The sequence below is a fragment of the Electrona antarctica genome (genome assembly GCF_951216825.1).
Source record: "Electrona antarctica genome assembly, chromosome: 1".
Lineage (NCBI taxonomy): Eukaryota > Metazoa > Chordata > Actinopteri > Myctophiformes > Myctophidae > Electrona > Electrona antarctica.
In genome coordinates, this window is record NC_136806.1 from 3832102 (window position 1) to 3852338 (window position 20237).

The 20237-nt window shown below is 48.5% G+C and overlaps 1 protein-coding gene across 1 annotated transcript in view; it reads right to left on the reverse strand.

The window, feature by feature from the left end:
- astn1 (astrotactin 1) overlaps window positions 1-20237 on the reverse strand; it is a gene marked incomplete at its 3' end in the record, with an annotated part of 1033675 nt that overhangs the window by 416453 nt on the left and 596985 nt on the right. The window contains exons 27-28 of the mRNA XM_079507194.1: window positions 17759-17859; window positions 15602-15785 (exon numbers count right to left, since the gene is read on the reverse strand). Coding sequence (XP_079363320.1) covers window positions 15602-15785; window positions 17759-17859 — 285 coding nt within the window. The remainder of the gene's footprint in view (window positions 1-15601; window positions 15786-17758; window positions 17860-20237) is intronic.

Here is a 20237-nt window from a genome sequence, read left to right on the forward strand (position 1 = left end):
CGGACCCGTGGATGTCGTGGAGCGAGGTTCCCCCCCAAACAATCACTGCATGGGGATGGATTCCCCTCGTAAATCAAAGCAAAGGCACACACGTGCTGCAGTGTTGCCACGTCTGCCTTATTATAAGCAACTTTGGGCTTTTTACTGTAAAGTCGGCTTGTAAATGTTGCATGTTGCTTATTTGGTGGCTCTTAACTCACCGGGCTCCAAGTTCGCCTTTTCATATGTACCTCTGTGCCGATGACGCCTTATCACACTTTTATAATGTTTTTTTGTGGCTTTCGCCTTTATTTTATAGTTTTTATGGAGGGACAGACAGTAGGCTGACAGGAAATGGGGAGAGAGATGGGGGGGAAGACATGCAGTAAAGGCCGTCGGGATCGGGAGTCGAACCCGCGGCACACTGCCAGACTGGATTACCAGCCAAGGTCCCTGGATCGCTGAGCCACGGCCCAGGCCATCACACGCTTTTTTAATAACAATTGATTACGTGCTCAGCTGCATCGCAGTTTCCCCAATGTAACACTCCCATTTAGATCCGGTGAAAGGATCCGGTACAAACCGGAAATGAAAAATCCGCTGGATTATGCTTATGCAAGGATCGACCCCTAGATGAAGTAATTCACTGCCAAAGACGCCTTTTAAGGGGACATTTAATCGCTGGAAGAAACTGCAGTCACTCAATGTTAAACTTACTGCTACTGTTACTGCTACTGCTATGGCGCTTGTTTTCAGAGACCTGGCAACACTGATGCTATATACTGCTACTGCTATATGGCGCTTGTTTTCAGAGACCTGGCAACACTCATGCTATATACTGCTACTGCTATGGCGCTTGTTTTCAGAGACCTGGCAACACTGATGCTATATACTGCTACTGCTATATGGCGCTTGTTTTCAGAGACCTGGCAACACTGATGCTATATACTGCTATATGGCGCTTGTTTTCAGAGACCTGCAACACTGATGCTATATACTGCTACTGCTATACGGTGCTGGTTTTCAGAGACCTGGCAACACTGATGCTATATACTGCTACTGCTATACGGTGCTGGTTTTCAGAGACCTGGCAACACTGATGCTATACTGCTACGGTGCTGGTTTTCAGAGACCTGGCAACACTGATGCTATATACTGCTACGGTGCTGGTTTTCAGAGACCTGGCAACACTGATGCTATATACTGCTACTGCTATACAGTGCTGGTTTTCAGAGACCTGGCAACACTGATGCTATATACTGCTACTGCTACGGCGCTCGCAACATGCCCATGGGAGTCTGTCTGTTCCCTGCTGTGAACAGTACATTTACATGGGCGTTCCCTGCTGTGTACAGTACATTTACATGGCACTGGAACTATAATTATGTGCTGTGCTGGTAACTTTTACATTAACTGCACGTCATAAATATAGTTTTTGATTTTCATTTCATTCTGTATGTTGTACTGCAAGTGGCTGAGGGGGGGGGACGGTATTTCATATTCATTATACAATTTTTTTGTGATTCTGACTTTGTCCTGCCTGTGATTTTTATTTTTCTCTTTCTTTTCATGATGATTTATAGTTTATAGTCTACCATGTTTTACTGTGTCTTAAAAAAACTGTGTTTTTGTGTTTTAATACGTCTTTGTTGAATTCTTGTTGTGAAGTGCACAGAGACCCCTTGGGGTGAATGTTGTAAAAATAATAATAATAAAAATAAACTGAAACTGATTATATCTGTACTTTACTATAGCCATTTGACTCCAGACTTAAGCGCTATTTCATACAGGCTCACATGCAGCGCATCACTGAAAATGAGGGACTCCCTTATTTGCGGAGCCTGGGAGTCGATGGTAAATGGTGCATTTATATAGCGCCTTTATCCAAGGCGCTTTACATAGATTGTGCATTACATTCACCCATTCACACACCCATTCATACACCGATGGCAGCGGAAACCATGCAAGGCACCAACCTGCACATCAGGAGCAATTAGGGGTTCAGTGTCTTGCTCAAGGACACTAACTCTGGGGGAGCCCGGGTTCGAACTGACAACCTTGTGGTTACAATTTACAATTTACAATTTAGGCATTTAGCAGACGCTCTTAATCCAGAGCGATTTACATTAAGCAATAACAAAAGCATGGCATACATCACATATATAAAAAGTAGTTATCATGAATCATGCGTAAACTAAGAACGTAACAGTGGAGTATCTATGTAAACTATACATACTATATAATATATTATACATGTGTACTATAAAGTGCTATGACTACATAAAGTGCAATTCTAGAGCTGTCTACGTAACAAGCTATAAGTCTGTTTAAAATACTATCTAGTAAGTCTACATAATGTGCTATCTAAGGGGCTAGGCTAGGGCAAGTGCTACGGGCCATGGTGGAGTCTGAAGAGGTGGGTTTTCAGACTACGGCGGAAGATTGGGAGTGAGGCTGCAGTTCTGACTGTGATGGGAAGTGCATTCCATAGTTTTGGAGCCAGACTATGGAATGTTACCATCCAGCCATGCACTCTACCCCTGAGCCACTGCCGGCCAGATGGGCGCTGCTGATGGGACGCTACTACTAGTAGGGCGGGGTTATGGGGTAAACGCTCTCGCCAGAACCAGATGGGCGCTGATGGGACGCTACTACTAGTAGGGCGGGGTTATGGGGTAAACGCTCTCGCCAGAACCAGATGGGCGCTGATGGGACGCTACTACTAGTAGGGCGGGGTTATGGGGTAAACGCTCTCGCCAGAACCAGATGGGCGCTGATGGGACGCTACTACTAGTAGGGCGGGGTTATGGGGTAAACACTCTCGCCAGAACCAGATGGGCGCTGATGGGACGCTACTACTAGTAGGGCGGGGTTAAGATGGGCGCTGATGGGACGCTACTACTAGCAGGGCGGGGTTATGGGGTAAATGCTGATGGGACGCTACTACTAGTAGGGCGGGGTTATGGGGTAAACGCTCTCGCCAGAACCAGATGGGCGCTGATGGGACGCTACTACTAGTAGGGCGGGGTTATGGGGTAAACGCTCTCGCCAGAACCAGATGGGCGCTGATGGGACGCTACTACTAGTAGGGCGGGGTTATGGGGTAAACGCTGATGGGACGCCACTACTAGTAGGGCGGGGTTATGGGGTAAACGCTCTCGCCAGAACCAGATGGGCGCTGATGGGACGCTACTACTAGTAGGGCGGGGTTATGGGGTAAACGCTCTCGCCAGAACCAGATGGGCGCTGATGGGACGCTACTACTAGTAGGGCGGGGTTATGGGGTAAACGCTCTCGCCAGAACCAGATGGGCGCTGATGGGACGCTACTACTAGTAGGGCGGGGTTATGGGGTAAACGCTCTCGCCAGAACCAGATGGGCGCTGATGGGACGCTACTACTAGTAGGGCGGGGTTATGGGGTAAACGCTCTCGCCAGAACCAGATGGGCGCTGATGGGACGCTACTACTAGTAGGGCGGGGTTATGGGGTAAACGCTCTCGCCAGAACCAGATGGGCGCTGATGGGACGCTACTACTAGTAGGGCGGGGTTATGGGGTAAACACTCTCGCCAGAACCAGATGGGCGCTGATGGGACGCTACTACTAGTAGGGCGGGGTTAAGATGGGCGCTGATGGGACGCTACTACTAGTAGGGCGGGGTTATGGGGTAAATGCTGATGGGACGCTACTACTAGTAGGGCGGGGTTATGGGGTAAATGCTGATGGGACGCTACTACTAGTAGGGCGGGGTTATGGGGTAAATGCTGATGGGACGCTACTACTAGTAGGGCGGGGTTATGGGGTAAACGCTCTCGCCAGAACCAGATGGGCGCTGATGGGACGCTACTACTAGTAGGGCGGGGTTATGGGGTAAACACTCTCGCCAGAACCAGATGGGCGCTGATGGGACGCTACTACTAGTAGGGCGGGGTTAAGATGGGCGCTGATGGGACGCTACTACTAGCAGGGCGGGGTTATGGGGTAAATGCTGATGGGACGCTACTACTAGTAGGGCGGGGTTATGGGGTAAATGCTGATGGGACGCTACTACTAGTAGGGCGGGGTTATGGGGTAAATGCTGATGGGACGCTACTACTAGTAGGGCGGGGTTATGGGGTAAACACTCTCGCCAGAACCAGATGGGCGCTGATGGGACGCTACTACTAGTAGGGCGGGGTTATGGGGTAAACACTCTCGCCAGAACCAGATGGGCGCTGATGGGACGCTACTACTAGTAGGACGGGGTTAAGATGGGCGCTGATGGGACGCTACTACTAGCAGGGCGGGGTTATGGGGTAAATGCTGATGGGACGCTACTACTAGTAGGGCGGGGTTATGGGGTAAATGCTGATGGGACGCTACTACTAGTAGGGCGGGGTTATGGGGTAAATGCTGATGGGACGCTACTACTAGTAGGGCGGGGTTATGGGGTAAACGCTCTCGCCAGAACCAGATGGGCGCTGATGGGACGCTACTACTAGTAGGGCGGGGTTATGGGGTAAACGCTCTCGCCAGAACCAGATGGGCGCTGATGGGACGCTACTACTAGTAGGGCGGGGTTATGGGGTAAACGCTCTCGCCAGAACCAGATGGGCGCTGATGGGACGCTACTACTAGTAGGGCGGGGTTATGGGGTAAACGCTCTCGCCAGAACCAGATGGGCGCTGATGGGACGCTACTACTAGTAGGGCGGGGTTATGGGGTAAACGCTCTCGCCAGAACCAGATGGGCGCTGATGGGACGCTACTACTAGTAGGGCGGGGTTATGGGGTAAACGCTCTCGCCAGAACCAGATGGGCGCTGATGGGACGCTACTACTAGTAGGGCGGGGTTATGGGGTAAACACTCTCGCCAGAACCAGATGGGCGCTGATGGGACGCTACTACTAGTAGGGCGGGGTTATGGGGTAAACGCTCTCGCCAGAACCAGATGGGCGCTGATGGGACGCTACTACTAGTAGGGCGGGGTTATGGGGTAAACGCTCTCGCCAGAACCAGATGGGCGCTGATGGGACGCTACTACTAGTAGGGCGGGGTTATGGGGTAAACGCTCTCGCCAGAACCAGATGGGCGCTGATGGGACGCTACTACTAGTAGGGCGGGGTTATGGGGTAAATGCTGATGGGACGCTACTACTAGTAGGGCGGGGTTATGGGGTAAACGCTGATGGGACGCTACTACTAGTAGGGCGGGGTTATGGGGTAAATGCTGATGGGACGCTACTACTAGCAGGACGGCTTTTTTGAAAAATATTACGTCTTTTTTTGAAAAATATTACAGCTTTTTTTTGAAAAAAAAAAAAAAGCCGACACATGTTTTTTGAAAAATAGGACAGCTTTTTTTTTTTTTTAATAGCACAACTTTTTTGGAAAAATAGGACAGATTTATTTTTAAATAGGACATACGGAGGATTTTGGAAAAATAGGAATAGATGTGTATAGTATTTCACAACTGAATGACTACTGAGGTACTAGATACCTTTGATTCATATTGAACTCATTGATGATTTTTTTACATTTTTCATTTAAAAATAATTTTGCTGGTGAAAACAATAATCAGAATTATTTTGAGATTCCGATTATGCTACCGATTAATCGTGCATCCCTAACATTTAGAATTGTATTATCCTGAGAACGATGGCTTCCATTTTCACATTGCAACTTTTCAGGAATAGAAAGCCTGCAGTTTCTATTAGCTTGGATTCCCCATCGATGATGTCACTGGTGGACGGGTTTCTGAACTGCCCACAGCCCTCCTATACAGTAGAAAAAAAGTGTGCTATTTTATCATGATTACTGAGGACCTAGTATATGAAGATAGGTTGAAAAGTGGTGAAGTGGTCCTATAAGTAAAAGTATCAACCGAGGGTATGCGCATGCTTAAAGTGAATGGCACATCGAGTGGCAAATCGAGTGGCAAAGCAACATGCAAAGTGAGTTTATTGTTTAACGTTGTTTAATGCAATCAGATTTTCTGTTTGGATGTGTATGGGCTGTCAAGGCCAGAAAGTAGTTTTTTTCCAGTCAGTGGGCATTCCTGCATAACTTCCGGGTTTGATGATGATGTCACAGGCATACCCTCTATACTGTAATATAGAAGTACTCTCTTAACCAATTTTGGGCGGGAACCCCTTTTGGTGTTTTAAGCATTATGTTATACTTTAGCTGTTGAAAAATAGCAGATCTGCAAGCTCATATGAACTTGTAGGTCTGCTATTTTAGAAAAATCGTGAAAATGTGCCTCAAATCTTTGAATCATAGCTTCAAATTGACATATTGGTTGTTCAGTTTGACCCACCAGTTTTGGAGATATGGCTTATACAGTAATGTCTTGCAGAAAACAGCGAGTTGAGAAAACAGGCTTGAAAGGTTCACTTCTGTGGTCTCTAACATTACACCTAGCTACATGTTTAAGCATTTATTTCATATTTACATGTTGATTTCAGCTCTGATACTTATTTCAGACATGCTCTAGTATGTGAAGAGTCTGCCTGTGCTATTAACTCATTTTGGAAAAAAAGTGTTTCTCCTCTGGTGAAAAGCTGGAATTTGCGCGATGGCAGTCTCTCAGTCAAATCTGGTCACATATATTCTTCCAGAGTTTCAGTTTTTAACTCAAATCTTTGTTTTTTTTTTGGGGGGGGGGGGGTTCCTGGAACAACATATTTCCAGATGGGGGGCGGAGGCATATTACATATAATTTTTGGGGTCCTTGACATGAAATATTGAGCACCACTGATTAGAAACATGAGGTTTTTCAGAAAAAAATATTTTTTTTACATTTTGATGTCAGGCGTATAAGCCCTAGTAGCCCTACCCACACCACGCCCTACCCACACCAACGATAAGCCCCACCCACACCAACGATAAGCCCTACCCACACCAACGATAAGCCCCACCCACACCAACGATAAGCCCTACCCACACCAACGGGTGGAGATGGTTATAGCCCTACCCACACCAACGGGTGGAGATGGTTATAGCCCTACCCACACCAACGGGTGGAGATGGTTATAGCCCTACCCACACCAACGGGTGGAGATGGTTATAGCCCTACCCACACCAACGGGTGGAGATGGTTATAAGCCCTACCCACACCAACGGGTGGAGATGGTTATAAGCCCCGCCCACACCAACGGGTGGAGATGGTTATAAGCCCCTCCCACACCAACGGGTGGAGATGGTTATAGCCCTACCCACACCAACGGGTGGAGATGGTTATAGCCCTACCCACACCAACGGGTGGAGATGGTTATAGCGTTGTCCCAGGGGTGACCCTATAAGCCCTACCCACACCAACGGGTGGAGATGGTTATAGCCTTGTCCCAGCGGTGACCCTATACGCCCTACCCACACCAACGGGTGGAGATGGTTATAGCGTTGTCCCAGCAGTGACCCTATACGCCCTACCCACACCAACGGGTGGAGATGGTTATAGCGTTGTCCCAGCGGTGACCCTATAAGCCCTACCCACACCAACGGGTGGAGATGGTTATAGCGCTGTCCCAGCGGTGACCCTATACGCCCTACCCACACCAACGGGTGGAGATGGTTATAGCGTTGTCCCAGCGGTGACCCTATAAGCCCTACCCACACCAACGGGTGGAGATGGTTATAGCGTTGTCCCAGCGGTGACCCTAGTGATTCAACGCATGGAATTCAATGGCCCCAAACCACACCAAAGGGTCACCATGCAACTCCTTGCGGTCAGGGCTTTACAAGTAAAAGTCCGGATTTCAAAAATGGACTTGAGTAAAAGTACAAAAGTCTTGGCATCAAAATGTAATAATAATAATATATATGATTTATATAGCGCTTTTCTGGGTACCCAAATTCGCTTTACAGAACAGCAGTACATACATTTGTATTAGAAAAACTAGTTAAAAGGTTAAAAGGTTAAAAACTAGAAGGTGGGTTTTGATGTGAGTTGGGAGTGAGTTCCATATAAAAGGGGCGTGGCCACTGCGAAGGCCCTGTCTCCCCAAGTGCGTTTGTTGGACTTGTGGGGTTCCAGTTGGTTGGCAGTGCTTGACCTGAGGGAGCGAGAGGGGACATGGCGGTGGATGAGTTCAGAGAGGTAGAGGGGGGCCTGGTTGTTGAGGGTTTTGTAGGTGATGGTGAGTAGTTTGAAATCAATTCTGAACTTGACAGGGAGCCAGTGGAGTTCACGTTAGGACGGGTGTGATGTGGTCCCTGGATCTGGTTCTGGTGAGCAGGCGGGCGGCAGAGTTTTGAACATACTGTAGTTCTTTTGAGAAAATGTAGTAGTCATTATGCAGAATGTCCCGTTTGAAGCTCAACCAAATCTGTAATAATAATAATAATAATAATCCAAATGTACAAAGTACTAACTCAAGTTTTCAAATACATGAAACGGAGTAAAAGTACAATATTTGGATCAGAGATGTATAGTGGAGTAGAAGTAAAAGTAGTGGTAATTGGAAATACTCAAGTAAAGTACAAATACCTCACAGTTGTACTTAAGTAAATGTACTTAGTTACTTTCCACCACTGCAAGACATTACTCTGAAAGAGACAAAGAAGGAAAGGCTTTAACCAATTTTGGGCGGGAACCCCTTTTGGTGTTTTAAAGCATTATGTTATCCTTTAGCTATTGAAAAATAGCAGATCTACAAGCTCATAGCGCGCCACCGAGTGGCGCGCTATGAGCTTGTAGGTCTGCTATTTTTGAAAAATCGTAAAAATGCGGCACAAATCTTTGAATAGGTATAGCCTATATTGTTTCAGAGCGAACGTTTTTTTTTTTATTTCGACGTCAGGCATAAATGGGTTAATGCATGGCATGCACTGCCTTTTTTGTTTTTTTGATTGATTGGAGCATTAACCCTTTTAGGCCTGACGTCGACATTTAAAAAAAATGTCTATACCATATATTATATCATGTATTATTATATCTATATGTTTCTATATTCAGTGGTGCTCAATATTTCATGTCAAGGACCCCAAAAATTATATGTAATTGGCGGCCGACCTCCATCTGAAAATATGTAGTTCCAGGGACCCCCTCAGAAGCAAAGATTTGAGTTAAAAACGTTCGCTCTGAAAGAATATACCTTCAAGGTTTGTGCCACATTTTCATGATTTAAAAAAAATAGCAGACCTACAAGCTCGTAGCGCGCCACTCGGTGGCGCGCTATGAGCTTGTAGATCTGCTTTTTTCCAATAGCTAAAGTATAACATGATGCTTAGTTAAAACACCAAAAGGGGTTCCCGTCCAGAATGCGTTAAGGAGACGGGGGCTGTCCCCCTTTTAAGTCTCGTTGTTCTTGTTGTTATTTGTTTATATAAAAACAGTATTGTGGTAACGTCTTTTTTTCTTCATACCAAGTATGCGGAGGAAAGTCCAAAGAAATGGCTGGCAGGGTTTGAACCTATGGCAGAATGTGTGCGGTTCCTCCGCAGTCTGGAGACGCCACCACAACACAGAGAATTCACCATGAGAGTTATGCTTTGTGACGATTCTCTTCCATCACAAACATGCACTATGCACCCCCTGCCTTCCGCCACTCGCACTCCACAGGACGTTCCAATCATAGACATATATAACCCTAACATGCACTATGCACCCCCTGCCTTCCACCACTCGCACTCCACAGGAGGTTCCAATCATAGACATATATAAAGGCTTAGATGACTCGCCCCCGCGCTGCTGGCCTAGTGCTTTGCGTACTTTTGGTTGAGCCAGGCTATAGAGGGGCTCTTCACTGGCAGGTGAAACACACCAGAGCCAGGCTATAGAGGGGCTCTTCACTGGCAGGTGAAACACAGCGGAGCCAGGCTATAGAGGCTCTTCACTGGCAGGTGAAACACAACAGAGCCAGGCTATAGAGGGGCTCCTCACGGGCAGGTGAAACACAACAGAGCCAGGCTATAGAGGCTCTTCACTGGCAGGTGAAACACACCAGAGCCATGAGGCTATAGAGGGGCTCTTCACTGGCAGGTGAAACACAACAGAGCCAGGCTATAGAGGGGCTCCTCACGGGCAGGTGAAACACAACAGAGCCAGGCTATAGAGGGGCTCTTCACTGGCAGGTGAAACACACCAGAGCCAGGCTATAGAGGGGCTCTTCACTGGCAGGTGAAACACAACAGAACCAGGCTATAGAGGGGCTCTTCACTGGGAGGTGAAACACGACAGAGCCAGGCTATAGAGGGGCTCTTCACTGGCAGGTGAAACACAACAGAGCCAGGCTATAGAGGGGCTCTTGACTGGCAGGTGAAACACAACAGAGCCAGGCTATAGAGGGGCTCTTGACTGGGAGGTGAAACACAACAGAGCCAGGCTATAGAGGGGCTCTTCACTGGCAGGTGAAACAGAGCCAGGCTATAGAGGGGCTCTTGACTGGCAGGTGAAACACAACAGAGCCAGGCTATAGAGGGGCTCTTCACTGGCAGGTGAAACACAACAGAGCCAGGCTATAGAGGGGCTCTTCACTGGGAGGTGAAACACAACAGAGCCAGGCTATAGAGGGGCTCTTCACTGGCAGGTGAAACAGAGCCAGGCTATAGAGGGGCTCTTCACTGGCAGGTGAAACACAACAGAGCCAGGCTATAGAGGGGCTCTTCACTGGCAGGTGAAACACAACAGAGCCAGGCTATAGAGGCTCTTCACTGGCAGGTGAAACACAACAGAGCCAGGCTATAGAGGGGCTCTTCACTGGCAGGTGAAACACACCAGAGCCAGGCTATAGAGGGGCTCTTCACTGGCAGGTGAAACACAACAGAGCCAGGCTATAGAGGCTCTTCACTGGCAGGTGAAACACAACAGAGCCAGGCTATAGAGGCTCTTCACTGGGAGGTGAAACACACCAGAGCCAGGCTATAGAGGGGCTCTTCACTGGCAGGTGAAACACAGTAGAGCCAGGCTATAGAGGGGCTCTTCACTGGCAGGTGAAACACACCAGAGCCAGGCTATAGAGGGGCTCTTCACTGGCAGGTGAAACACACCAGAGCCAGGCTATAGAGGGGCTCTTCACTGGCAGGTGAAACACACCAGAGCCAGGCTATAGAGGGGCTCTTCACTGGCAGGTGAAACACACCAGAGCCAGGCTATAGAGGGGCTCTTCACTGGCAGGTGAAACACACCAGAGCCAGGCTATAGAGGGGCTCTTCACTGGCAGGTGAAACACACCAGAGCCAGGCTATAGAGGGGCTCTTCACTAGGAGGTGAAACACAACAGAGCCAGGCTATAGAGGGGCTCTTCACTGGCAGGTGAAACACAGCAGAGCCAGGCTATAGAGGGGCTCTTCACTGGCAGGTGAAACACACCAGAGCCAGGCTATAGAGGGGCTCTTCACTGGCAGGTGAAACACAACAGAGCCAGGCTATAGAGGCTCTCTTCACTGGCAGGTGAAACACAACAGAGCCAGGCTATAGAGGGGCTCTTCACTGGCAGGTGAAACAGAGCCAGGCTATAGAGGGGCTCTTCACTGGCAGGTGAAACACAACAGGGCCAGGCTATAGAGGGGCTCTTCACTGGCAGGTGAAACACAACAGGGCCAGGCTATAGAGGGGCTCTTCACTGGCAGGTGAAACACAACAGGGCCAGGCTATAGAGGGGCTCTTCACTGGCAGGTGAAACACAACAGAGCCAGGCTATAGAGGGGCTCCTCACTGGCAGGTGAAACACAACAGAGCCAGGCTATAGAGGGGCTCTTCACTGGCAGGTGAACCACAACAGAGCCAGGCTATAGAGGGGCTCTTCACTGGCAGGTGAAACACACCAGAGCCAGGCTATAGAGGGGCTCTTCACTGGCAGGTGAAACACACCAGAGCCAGGCTATAGAGGCTCTTCACTGGCAGGTGAAACACACCAGAGCCAGGCTATAGAGGGGCTCTTCACTGGCAGGTGAACCACAACAGAGCCAGGCTATAGAGGGGCTCTTCACTGGCAGGTGAACCACAACAGAGCCAGGCTATAGAGGGGCTCTTCACTGGCAGGTGAAACACACCAGAGCCAGGCTATAGAGGGGCTCTTCACTGGCAGGTGAAACACAACAGAGCCAGGCTATAGAGGGGCTCTTGACTGGCAGGTGAAACACAACAGAGCCAGGCTATAGAGGGGCTCTTCACTGGCAGGTGAAACACAACAGAGCCAGGCTATAGAGGGGCTCTTCACTGGCAGGTGAACCACAACAGAGCCAGGCTATAGAGGGGCTCTTCACTGGCAGGTGAAACACACCAGAGCCAGGCTATAGAGGGGCTCTTCACTGGCAGGTGAAACACACCAGAGCCAGGCTATAGAGGGGCTCTTCACTGGCAGGTGAAACACAACAGAGCCAGGCTATAGAGGGGCTCTTGACTGGCAGGTGAAACACAACAGAGCCAGGCTATAGAGGGGCTCTTGACTGGCAGGTGAAACACAACAGAGCCAGGCTATAGAGGGGCTCTTCACTGGCAGGTGAAACACACCAGAGCCAGGCTATAGAGGGGCTCTTCACTGGCAGGTGAAACACAACAGAGCCAGGCTATAGAGGGGCTCTTCACTGGCAGGTGAAACACACCAGAGCCAGGCTATAGAGGGGCTCTTCACTGGCAGGTGAAACACAACAGAGCCAGGCTATAGAGGCTCTCTTCACTGGCAGGTGAAACACACCAGAGCCAGGCTATAGAGGGGCTCTTCACTGGCAGGTGAAACACACCAGAGCCAGGCTATAGAGGGGCTCTTCACTGGCAGGTGAAACACACCAGAGCCAGGCTATAGAGGGGCTCTTCACTGGCAGGTGAAACACACCAGAGCCAGGCTATAGAGGGGCTCTTCACTGGCAGGTGAAACACAACAGAGCCAGGCTATAGAGGGGCTCTTGACTGGCAGGTGAAACACAACAGAGCCAGGCTATAGAGGGGCTCTTGACTGGCAGGTGAAACACAACAGAGCCAGGCTATAGAGGGGCTCTTCACTGGCAGGTGAAACACACCAGAGCCAGGCTATAGAGGGGCTCTTCACTGGCAGGTGAAACACACCAGAGCCAGGCTATAGAGGGGCTCTTCACTGGCAGGTGAAACACACCAGAGCCAGGCTATAGAGGGGCTCTTCACTGGCAGGTGAAACACACCAGAGCCAGGCTATAGAGGGGCTCTTCACTGGCAGGTGAAACACACCAGAGCCAGGCTATAGAGGGGCTCTTCACTGGCAGGTGAAACACACCAGAGCCAGGCTATAGAGGGGCTCTTCACTGGCAGGTGAAACACACCAGAGCCAGGCTATAGAGGGGCTCTTCACTGGCAGGTGAAACACACCAGAGCCAGGCTATAGAGGGGCTCTTCACTGGCAGGTGAAACACACCAGAGCCAGGCTATAGAGGCTCTTCACTGGCAGGTGAAACACAACAGAGCCAGGCTATAGAGGGGCTCTTCACTGGCAGGTGAAACACAGCAGTTTACAAAAACACAGACTGTGAGAATGATGGTTATTTATACCTGGGCTCCCTCTAAGTATAACGGATGGTTATACTGCCCGCTATACTCCGACATCCCGTTACTCTGACTATGCGTGGCTTCGCATGCGGGTAGGTTAGGGTTAGGGTGGGTTAGGAACAGGTATTGTAATGTGGCGAGTCGGACCAACGCGCCATCGGACTAATGACACGGCACCTTACCTGGGTCCCAGGCTCCACCTTACCTGGGTCCCAGGCTCCACCTTACCTGGGTCCCAGGCTCCACCTTACCTGGGTCCCAGGCTCCACCTTACCTGGGTCCCAGGCTCCACCTTACCTGGGTCCCAGGCTCCACCTTACCTGGGTCCCAGGCTCCACCTTACCTGGGTCCCAGGCTCCACCTTACCTGGGTCCCAGGCTCCAGCTACAGTATAAGAAGGATTCTTTTTAAACTGGGTCCCAGCTCTAAGCAGAAAGGATGTTTTTTGAGTGGTGCAGGCACTCCAATGCACAGCAATGCGTGTCCCTGGCTGGCTGGCTGGGCCGTCCGAGCACGTTTTTTTTCACCACCAAGTGTCACTGTTGCGCAGCCTCACACACACACACACACACACACACACACACACACACACACACACACACACACACACACACACACACACACACACACACACACACACACACACACACACACACACACACACACACACACACACACACTACAGCACCACTCAGTTCAGACAGGTCTGATTTTTCTTTACCTGGGTCCCAGCTCTAAGTAGAAAGATTGATTTTTCTTTACCTAAGTAGCCTTGCCGAGCCATGAGGCCCATAGGGGCAGGAGCCTATCTCCTGTTTCTGTAGCGTGAGGCAGCTTGATGTACAAGTACACCCCCTGGACATGATGCTAGTATGTCGCAGGGACTTACCCCCAATCCAACCCTTGATGCCGAGTGTCAAGCAGGGAGGCACTGGGTCTTTGGTATGACCCGGCCGGGGATCGAACCCCGACCTCCCAGTCTCAGGGCGGACACTCTAACCACCAGGCCACTGAGCTGGTCAGCTCTAAGCAGAAAGGGTGTATATATTGTTACCTGGGTCCCAGCTCTAAGCAGAAAGGGTGTATATATTGTTACCTGGGTCCCAGCTCTAAGCAGAAAGGGTGTATATATTGTTACCTGGGTCCCAGCTCTAAGCAGAAAGGGTGTATATATTGTTACCTGGGTCCCAGCTCTAAGCAGAAAGGGTGTATATGTTACCTGGGTCCCAGCTCTAAGTAGAAAGGGTGTATATGTTACCTGGGTCCCAGCTCTAAGCAGAGAGGATGTATATGTTACCTGGGTCCCAGCTCTAAGCAGAGAGGATGTATATGTTACCTGGGTCCCAGCTCTAAGCAGAAAGGGTGTATATATTGTTACCTGGGTCCCAGCTCTAAGCAGAAATGGTGTATATATTGTTACCTGGGTCCCAGCTCTAAGCAGAAAGGGTGTATATATTGTTACCTGGGTCCCAGCTCTAAGCAGAAAGGGTGTATATATTGTTACCTGGGTCCCAGCTCTAAGCAGAAAGGACGTATTGTGTTACCTGGGTCCCAGCTCTAAGCAGAAAGGACGTATTGTGTTACCTGGGTCCCAGCTCTAAGCAGAAAGGACGTATTGTGTTACCTGGGTCCCAGCTCTAAGCAGAAAGGACGTATTGTGTTACCTGGGTCCCAGCTCTAAGCAGAAAGGACGTATTGTGTTACCTGGGTCCCAGCTCTAAGCAGAAAGGACGTATTGTGTTACCTGGGTCCCAGCTCTAAGCAGAAAGGACGTATTGTGTTACCTGGGTCCCAGCTCTAAGCAGAAAGGACGTATTGTGTTACCTGGGTCCCAGCTCTAAGCAGAAAGGACGTATTGTGTTACCTGGGTCCCAGCTCTAAGCAGAAAGGACGTATTGTGTTACCTGGGTCCCAGCTCTAAGCAGAAAGGACGTATTGTGTTACCTGGGTCCCAGCTCTAAGCAGAAAGGACGTATTGTGTTACCTGGGTCCCAGCTCTAAGCAGAAAGGACGTATTGTGTTACCTGGGTCCCAGCTCTAAGCAGAAAGGATGTATTGTGTTACCTGGGTCCCAGCTCTAAGCAGAAAGGACGTATTGTGTTACCTGGCTCCCAGCTCTAAGCAGAAAGGACGTATTGTGTTACCTGGCTCCCAGCTCTAAGCAGAAAGGGTGTATATATTGTTACCTGGGTCCCAGCTCGTCCTCACACCTCCAGGTGAACTCCCCGAAGCTCTGGTATCTCTGGTTGTAGTGGTACAGCACGCGGTGCAGCGTGGGAGCGCCCAGGTCCATCAGCGTGTTGTAGGCAGTCTGCTGCTCCTTGCCGCTGGTGTAGCCGTTGAAGAGGTTGTAGATCTTGTCTGCTATCTCTGTGCGGACGGAGAACACAGACAGTGTTGATTTAGAACAGTGGTTCCCAAACCTTTTCGTGTCAAGGACCCCCAAATCAACATTTATTAGGCCACGGACCCCCCATTTGAAAACATATGCCAGTGACCCCCGATAAGGGAGGATTTTTACGGCTCTGGCAGTGATTCCGAAAGATTTCATGGACCCCCAGTTTCACACGCATTATGCTACGGACCCCGATTTAATGGCATTTCTATCTCTGAGACCCCAATTTATATTGTAAAACCACTGTTAATTTAGGGTTAGGGTTACTCTGAGATAGTTACAAATGGACCCTTATGGGTCTGTAACTCTGAGAGTGTACAAATAGAACCAAATGGACCCCAATAGGTCCATTTGTACACTCTCAGAGTTACAGACCCATAAGGGTCCATTTGTAACTATCTCTAATTGAGCTACAGTAGGTACCCCCTGGAACTCCCTCAAGTACCCCCAGGGGTCCCCGGACCCCACTTTGGGAACCCATGATTTAGATTTTAGTTGTGAGATCTCAGGACGTGCAGAGAGTGTTAGAGGGGCAGGGGCTGAAATCCCGTAAGAGGGCACTTTTGGACCAAATAGCGAAAATAGCAGATCTACAAGCTCACAACGCGTCGCATTTCTGCTATTTTCGGGGCGCAGCCCAGCACTCTTTAGCTAGTGGGGATGCGGTGTAACGACATGGATGTCTAAACAAATTTGTTCAACGCAAAATATACCGTGTTCAAGTTCAGGAGACTTCGGGGAAAAGGCAATTCTCCTGATTGGTGCTTCCGGCATGGCATGGAAAGGAGAGGAGGCCATTTGCATTTCTTTCAGCATAGTAAATGCTGCATTTGTGGTCTGGAGAGGACAGTTGTTTTACAGACAAGTAAATGTGTGAATGGGTGATTGGGTGAATGTAATGTAATGTAATGTAAAGCGGGGAAAGCGCCTTGGATATGAAGGCGGTGCTGTTATGAATCATACAACATGTGGTCCATCTTCACGGTATGTGGTCCATCTTCACGGTATGTGGTCCATCTTCACGGTATATCTCTGTCAACATGTGGTCCATCTTCACGGTATATCTCTGTCAGGAATGGATTCTGTTATGAATCATACAACATGTGGTCCATCTTCACGGTATATCTCTGTCAGGAATGGATTCTGTTATGAATCATACAACATGTGGTCCATCTTCACGGTATTTCTCTGTCAACATGTGGTCCATCTTCACGGTATTTCTCTGTCAACATGTGGTCCATCTTCACGGTATATCTCTGTCATGTGGTCCATCTTCACGGTATATCTCTGTCAACATGTGGTCCATCTTCACGGTATATCTCTGTCAACATGTGGTCCATCTTCACAGTATATCTCTGTCAACATGTGGTCCATCTTCACGGTATATCTCTGTCAACATGTGGTCCATCTTAACGGTATTTCTCTGTCAACATGTGGTCCATCTTCACGGTATATCTCTGTCAACATGTGGTCCATCTTTACGGTATTTCTCTGTCAACATGTGGTCCATCTTCACGGTATTTCTCTGTCAACATGTGGTCCATCTTCACGGTATATCTCTGTCAACATGTGGTCCATCTTCACGGTATATCTCTGTCAACATGTGGTCCATCTTCACGGTATATCTCTGTCAACATGTGGTCCATCTTCACGGTATATCTCTGTCAACATGTGGTCCATCTTCACGGTATATCTCTGTCAACATGTGGTCCATCTTCACGGTATATCTCTGTCAACATGTGGTCCATCTTCACGGTATTTCTCTGTCAGGAATGGATTCGCTACTACGCATGTCCAACTGGAACGTGTTTTCACAGCATGTTGAGTTCGTACTGACAGGAAGTCAGTGTGGAGTCAATGTGCAGATGGTCTGTGTGTGTGTGTGTGTGTGTGTGTGTGTGTGTGTGTGTGTGTGTGTGTGTGTGTGTGTGTGTGTGTGTGTCCTCACCTTGAGCCTTCACGTCATCCACAGCTGGACACGGGGTTTTTATGGTGACCTCACTGGGACGCGAACGCCGCCCTGTGTTGTCTACTGCCCACAGCCGGAACCTGTGCACGCACACACACACACAGGCACACACGCACATGCACAAGCACACACACACACACACACACACGTAAAATACCACAGCACTTGTCTCATTAAGCTAATAGCAGCTGTTTGACATTGTGTGTCCTGTATCATGTGATCATGAGTCATTTCTAGGCTGCAGTAATTTGGCATTTTGGAACCAATTAATCTGTTGCTGCTTTTTAACCATCGTGGAAATTCGTCTGGATTGTTCTTCAGCCACTTCAGAAGGCAGTTCTGTGTGTGTAGCCAGCGTACTAGAGTGGGTGGGTGTGCGTGCGTGCGTGCGTGCGTGCGTGCGTGCGTGCGTGCGTGCGTGCGTGCGTGCGTGCGTGCGTGCGTGCGTGCGTGCGTGCGTGCGTGCGTGCGTGCGTGCGTGCATATGAACAATCTTCCAGTCCAGTGCTTGAGGTTTGAATAAATAAATTATTATCCTTATCCAATTATTATGGTGTCTGACGATAACAGACACCATTCCATTGTTGTGAAATCTGGTTTTGAACATAACCATGGAGGTTGATTAAGAAGAAACCCAGCAGTAAAAAAAGAATATATATATAATATATAGGCTATACCTCTTTATAGTAACTTATGAGATCAAATAAGGAAGAGTACATCAGAATAATGTTGTTCAACTTCCGAGCCAGTGTTTGGGTTATAGCTGATCCAATAAACACATTGATTGATCGTCATAACGTGCTGTTAGCTTGTCGAGCTGCTGTTTTCTGCAAAAAACGTATTATCGCCCACAACACGGACGCTAGCCGTTCACGTGGTCGAAGTGGTGAGATGGTTGGGGCCGACCGCGAGCGGTGAGATGGGTGGGCCGACCGCGGACACTTTCAAGTGGGCCGGCCGCGACGGTTCCGTCCGGAAACGGGATCTACATCATCACGCTGGGTGCAAGAACTGTTTGTCTTAAACGGCGGGTGATTCACTAACAACAACAACGACAACAACAACCGCAGAATACAAAAGAAGTTACAAAAAAAAAGCTGGCTATATGTTCCAACCAGTTGTGCACTGGCTAGCAGACAGCCTACAGTGCATGTGTGCACACACACGCACGCACGCACGCACAAGCACGCACAAGCACGCACGCACAAGCACGCCACTTCACTACATTCTGAAAACATTTTGCACATTCCAGTCGTCCTGGCGGGGATTCTTTGTGGAATTAAGTCAGACCATGTGTGTTCTGAGTTCTATCTATGCTAGTTCTATCTATTCTATTTGCATACAGAATATATATAATATATATAATATACCGTAGTGTGTTCTGAGTTCTATCTATGCTAGTTCTATCTATTCTATTTGCATACAGAATATATCGTAGTGTGTTCTGAGTTCTATCTATGCTAGTTCTATCTATTCTATTTGCATACAGAATATACCGTAGTGTGTTCTGAGTTCTATCTATGCTAGTTCTATCTATTCTATTTGCATACAGAATATATCGTAGTGTGTTCTGAGTTCTATCTATGCTAGTTCTATCTATTCTATTTGCATACAGAATATACCGTAGCGTGTTCTGAGTTCTATCTATGCTAGTTCTATCTATTATTACAGAATATACCGTAGTGTGTTCTGAGTTCTATCTATGCTAGTTCTATCTATTATTACAGAATATACCGTAGTGTGTTCTGAGTTCTATCTATGCCATCGTGGGGCTGAAACCTCTTAACTCCATTCAGGACGGGAACCCCTTTTGGTGTTTTAACCCATTTTGACCTGAGATCAGATTCTAAAAATGTCTTCTACATCCTGACAGTTTTCTGAAAAAGCTATGTTTCTATGGCATGGTCGTTCTTCGATTTTACAAAAATAGCAGACCTACAAGCTCGTAGTGCGCCACTCGGTGGCGCGCTATGAGCTTGTAGATCTGCTATTTTTCACCAAACACCAAAAGGGGTTCCCACCCAGAATGGGATTATGGTATATTTTAGCTATTGAACAATAGCAGATCTACAAGCTCGTAGCGCGGCACTCAGTGCCGCGCTACGAGCTTGTAGATTTGCTATTTTTGAAAAATCACGAAAATGTGTCTCAAATGTTTTATTTATATTATTATATTCTTTCAGAGCGAACGTTTTTAACTCAAATCTTTGCTTCCGGGGGGTCCCCTGGAAAAACATATTTTCAGATGGGGGTCCGCGGCCAAATACAGATAGTTCTGGGGGTCCTTGACATGAAAAAGGTTGAGCAGCGCTGACATAAAAAAACAGGTTTTTCAGAAAACTGTTAGTATTTAGAATATTTGTTTTTGTTAGAATCTGATCTCAGGTCTAAATGGTTTGATGCTTTTAGTGTGTTTTCCTGCGCAGACCGACGTCCTACTTGATCACACTGCAGCGTC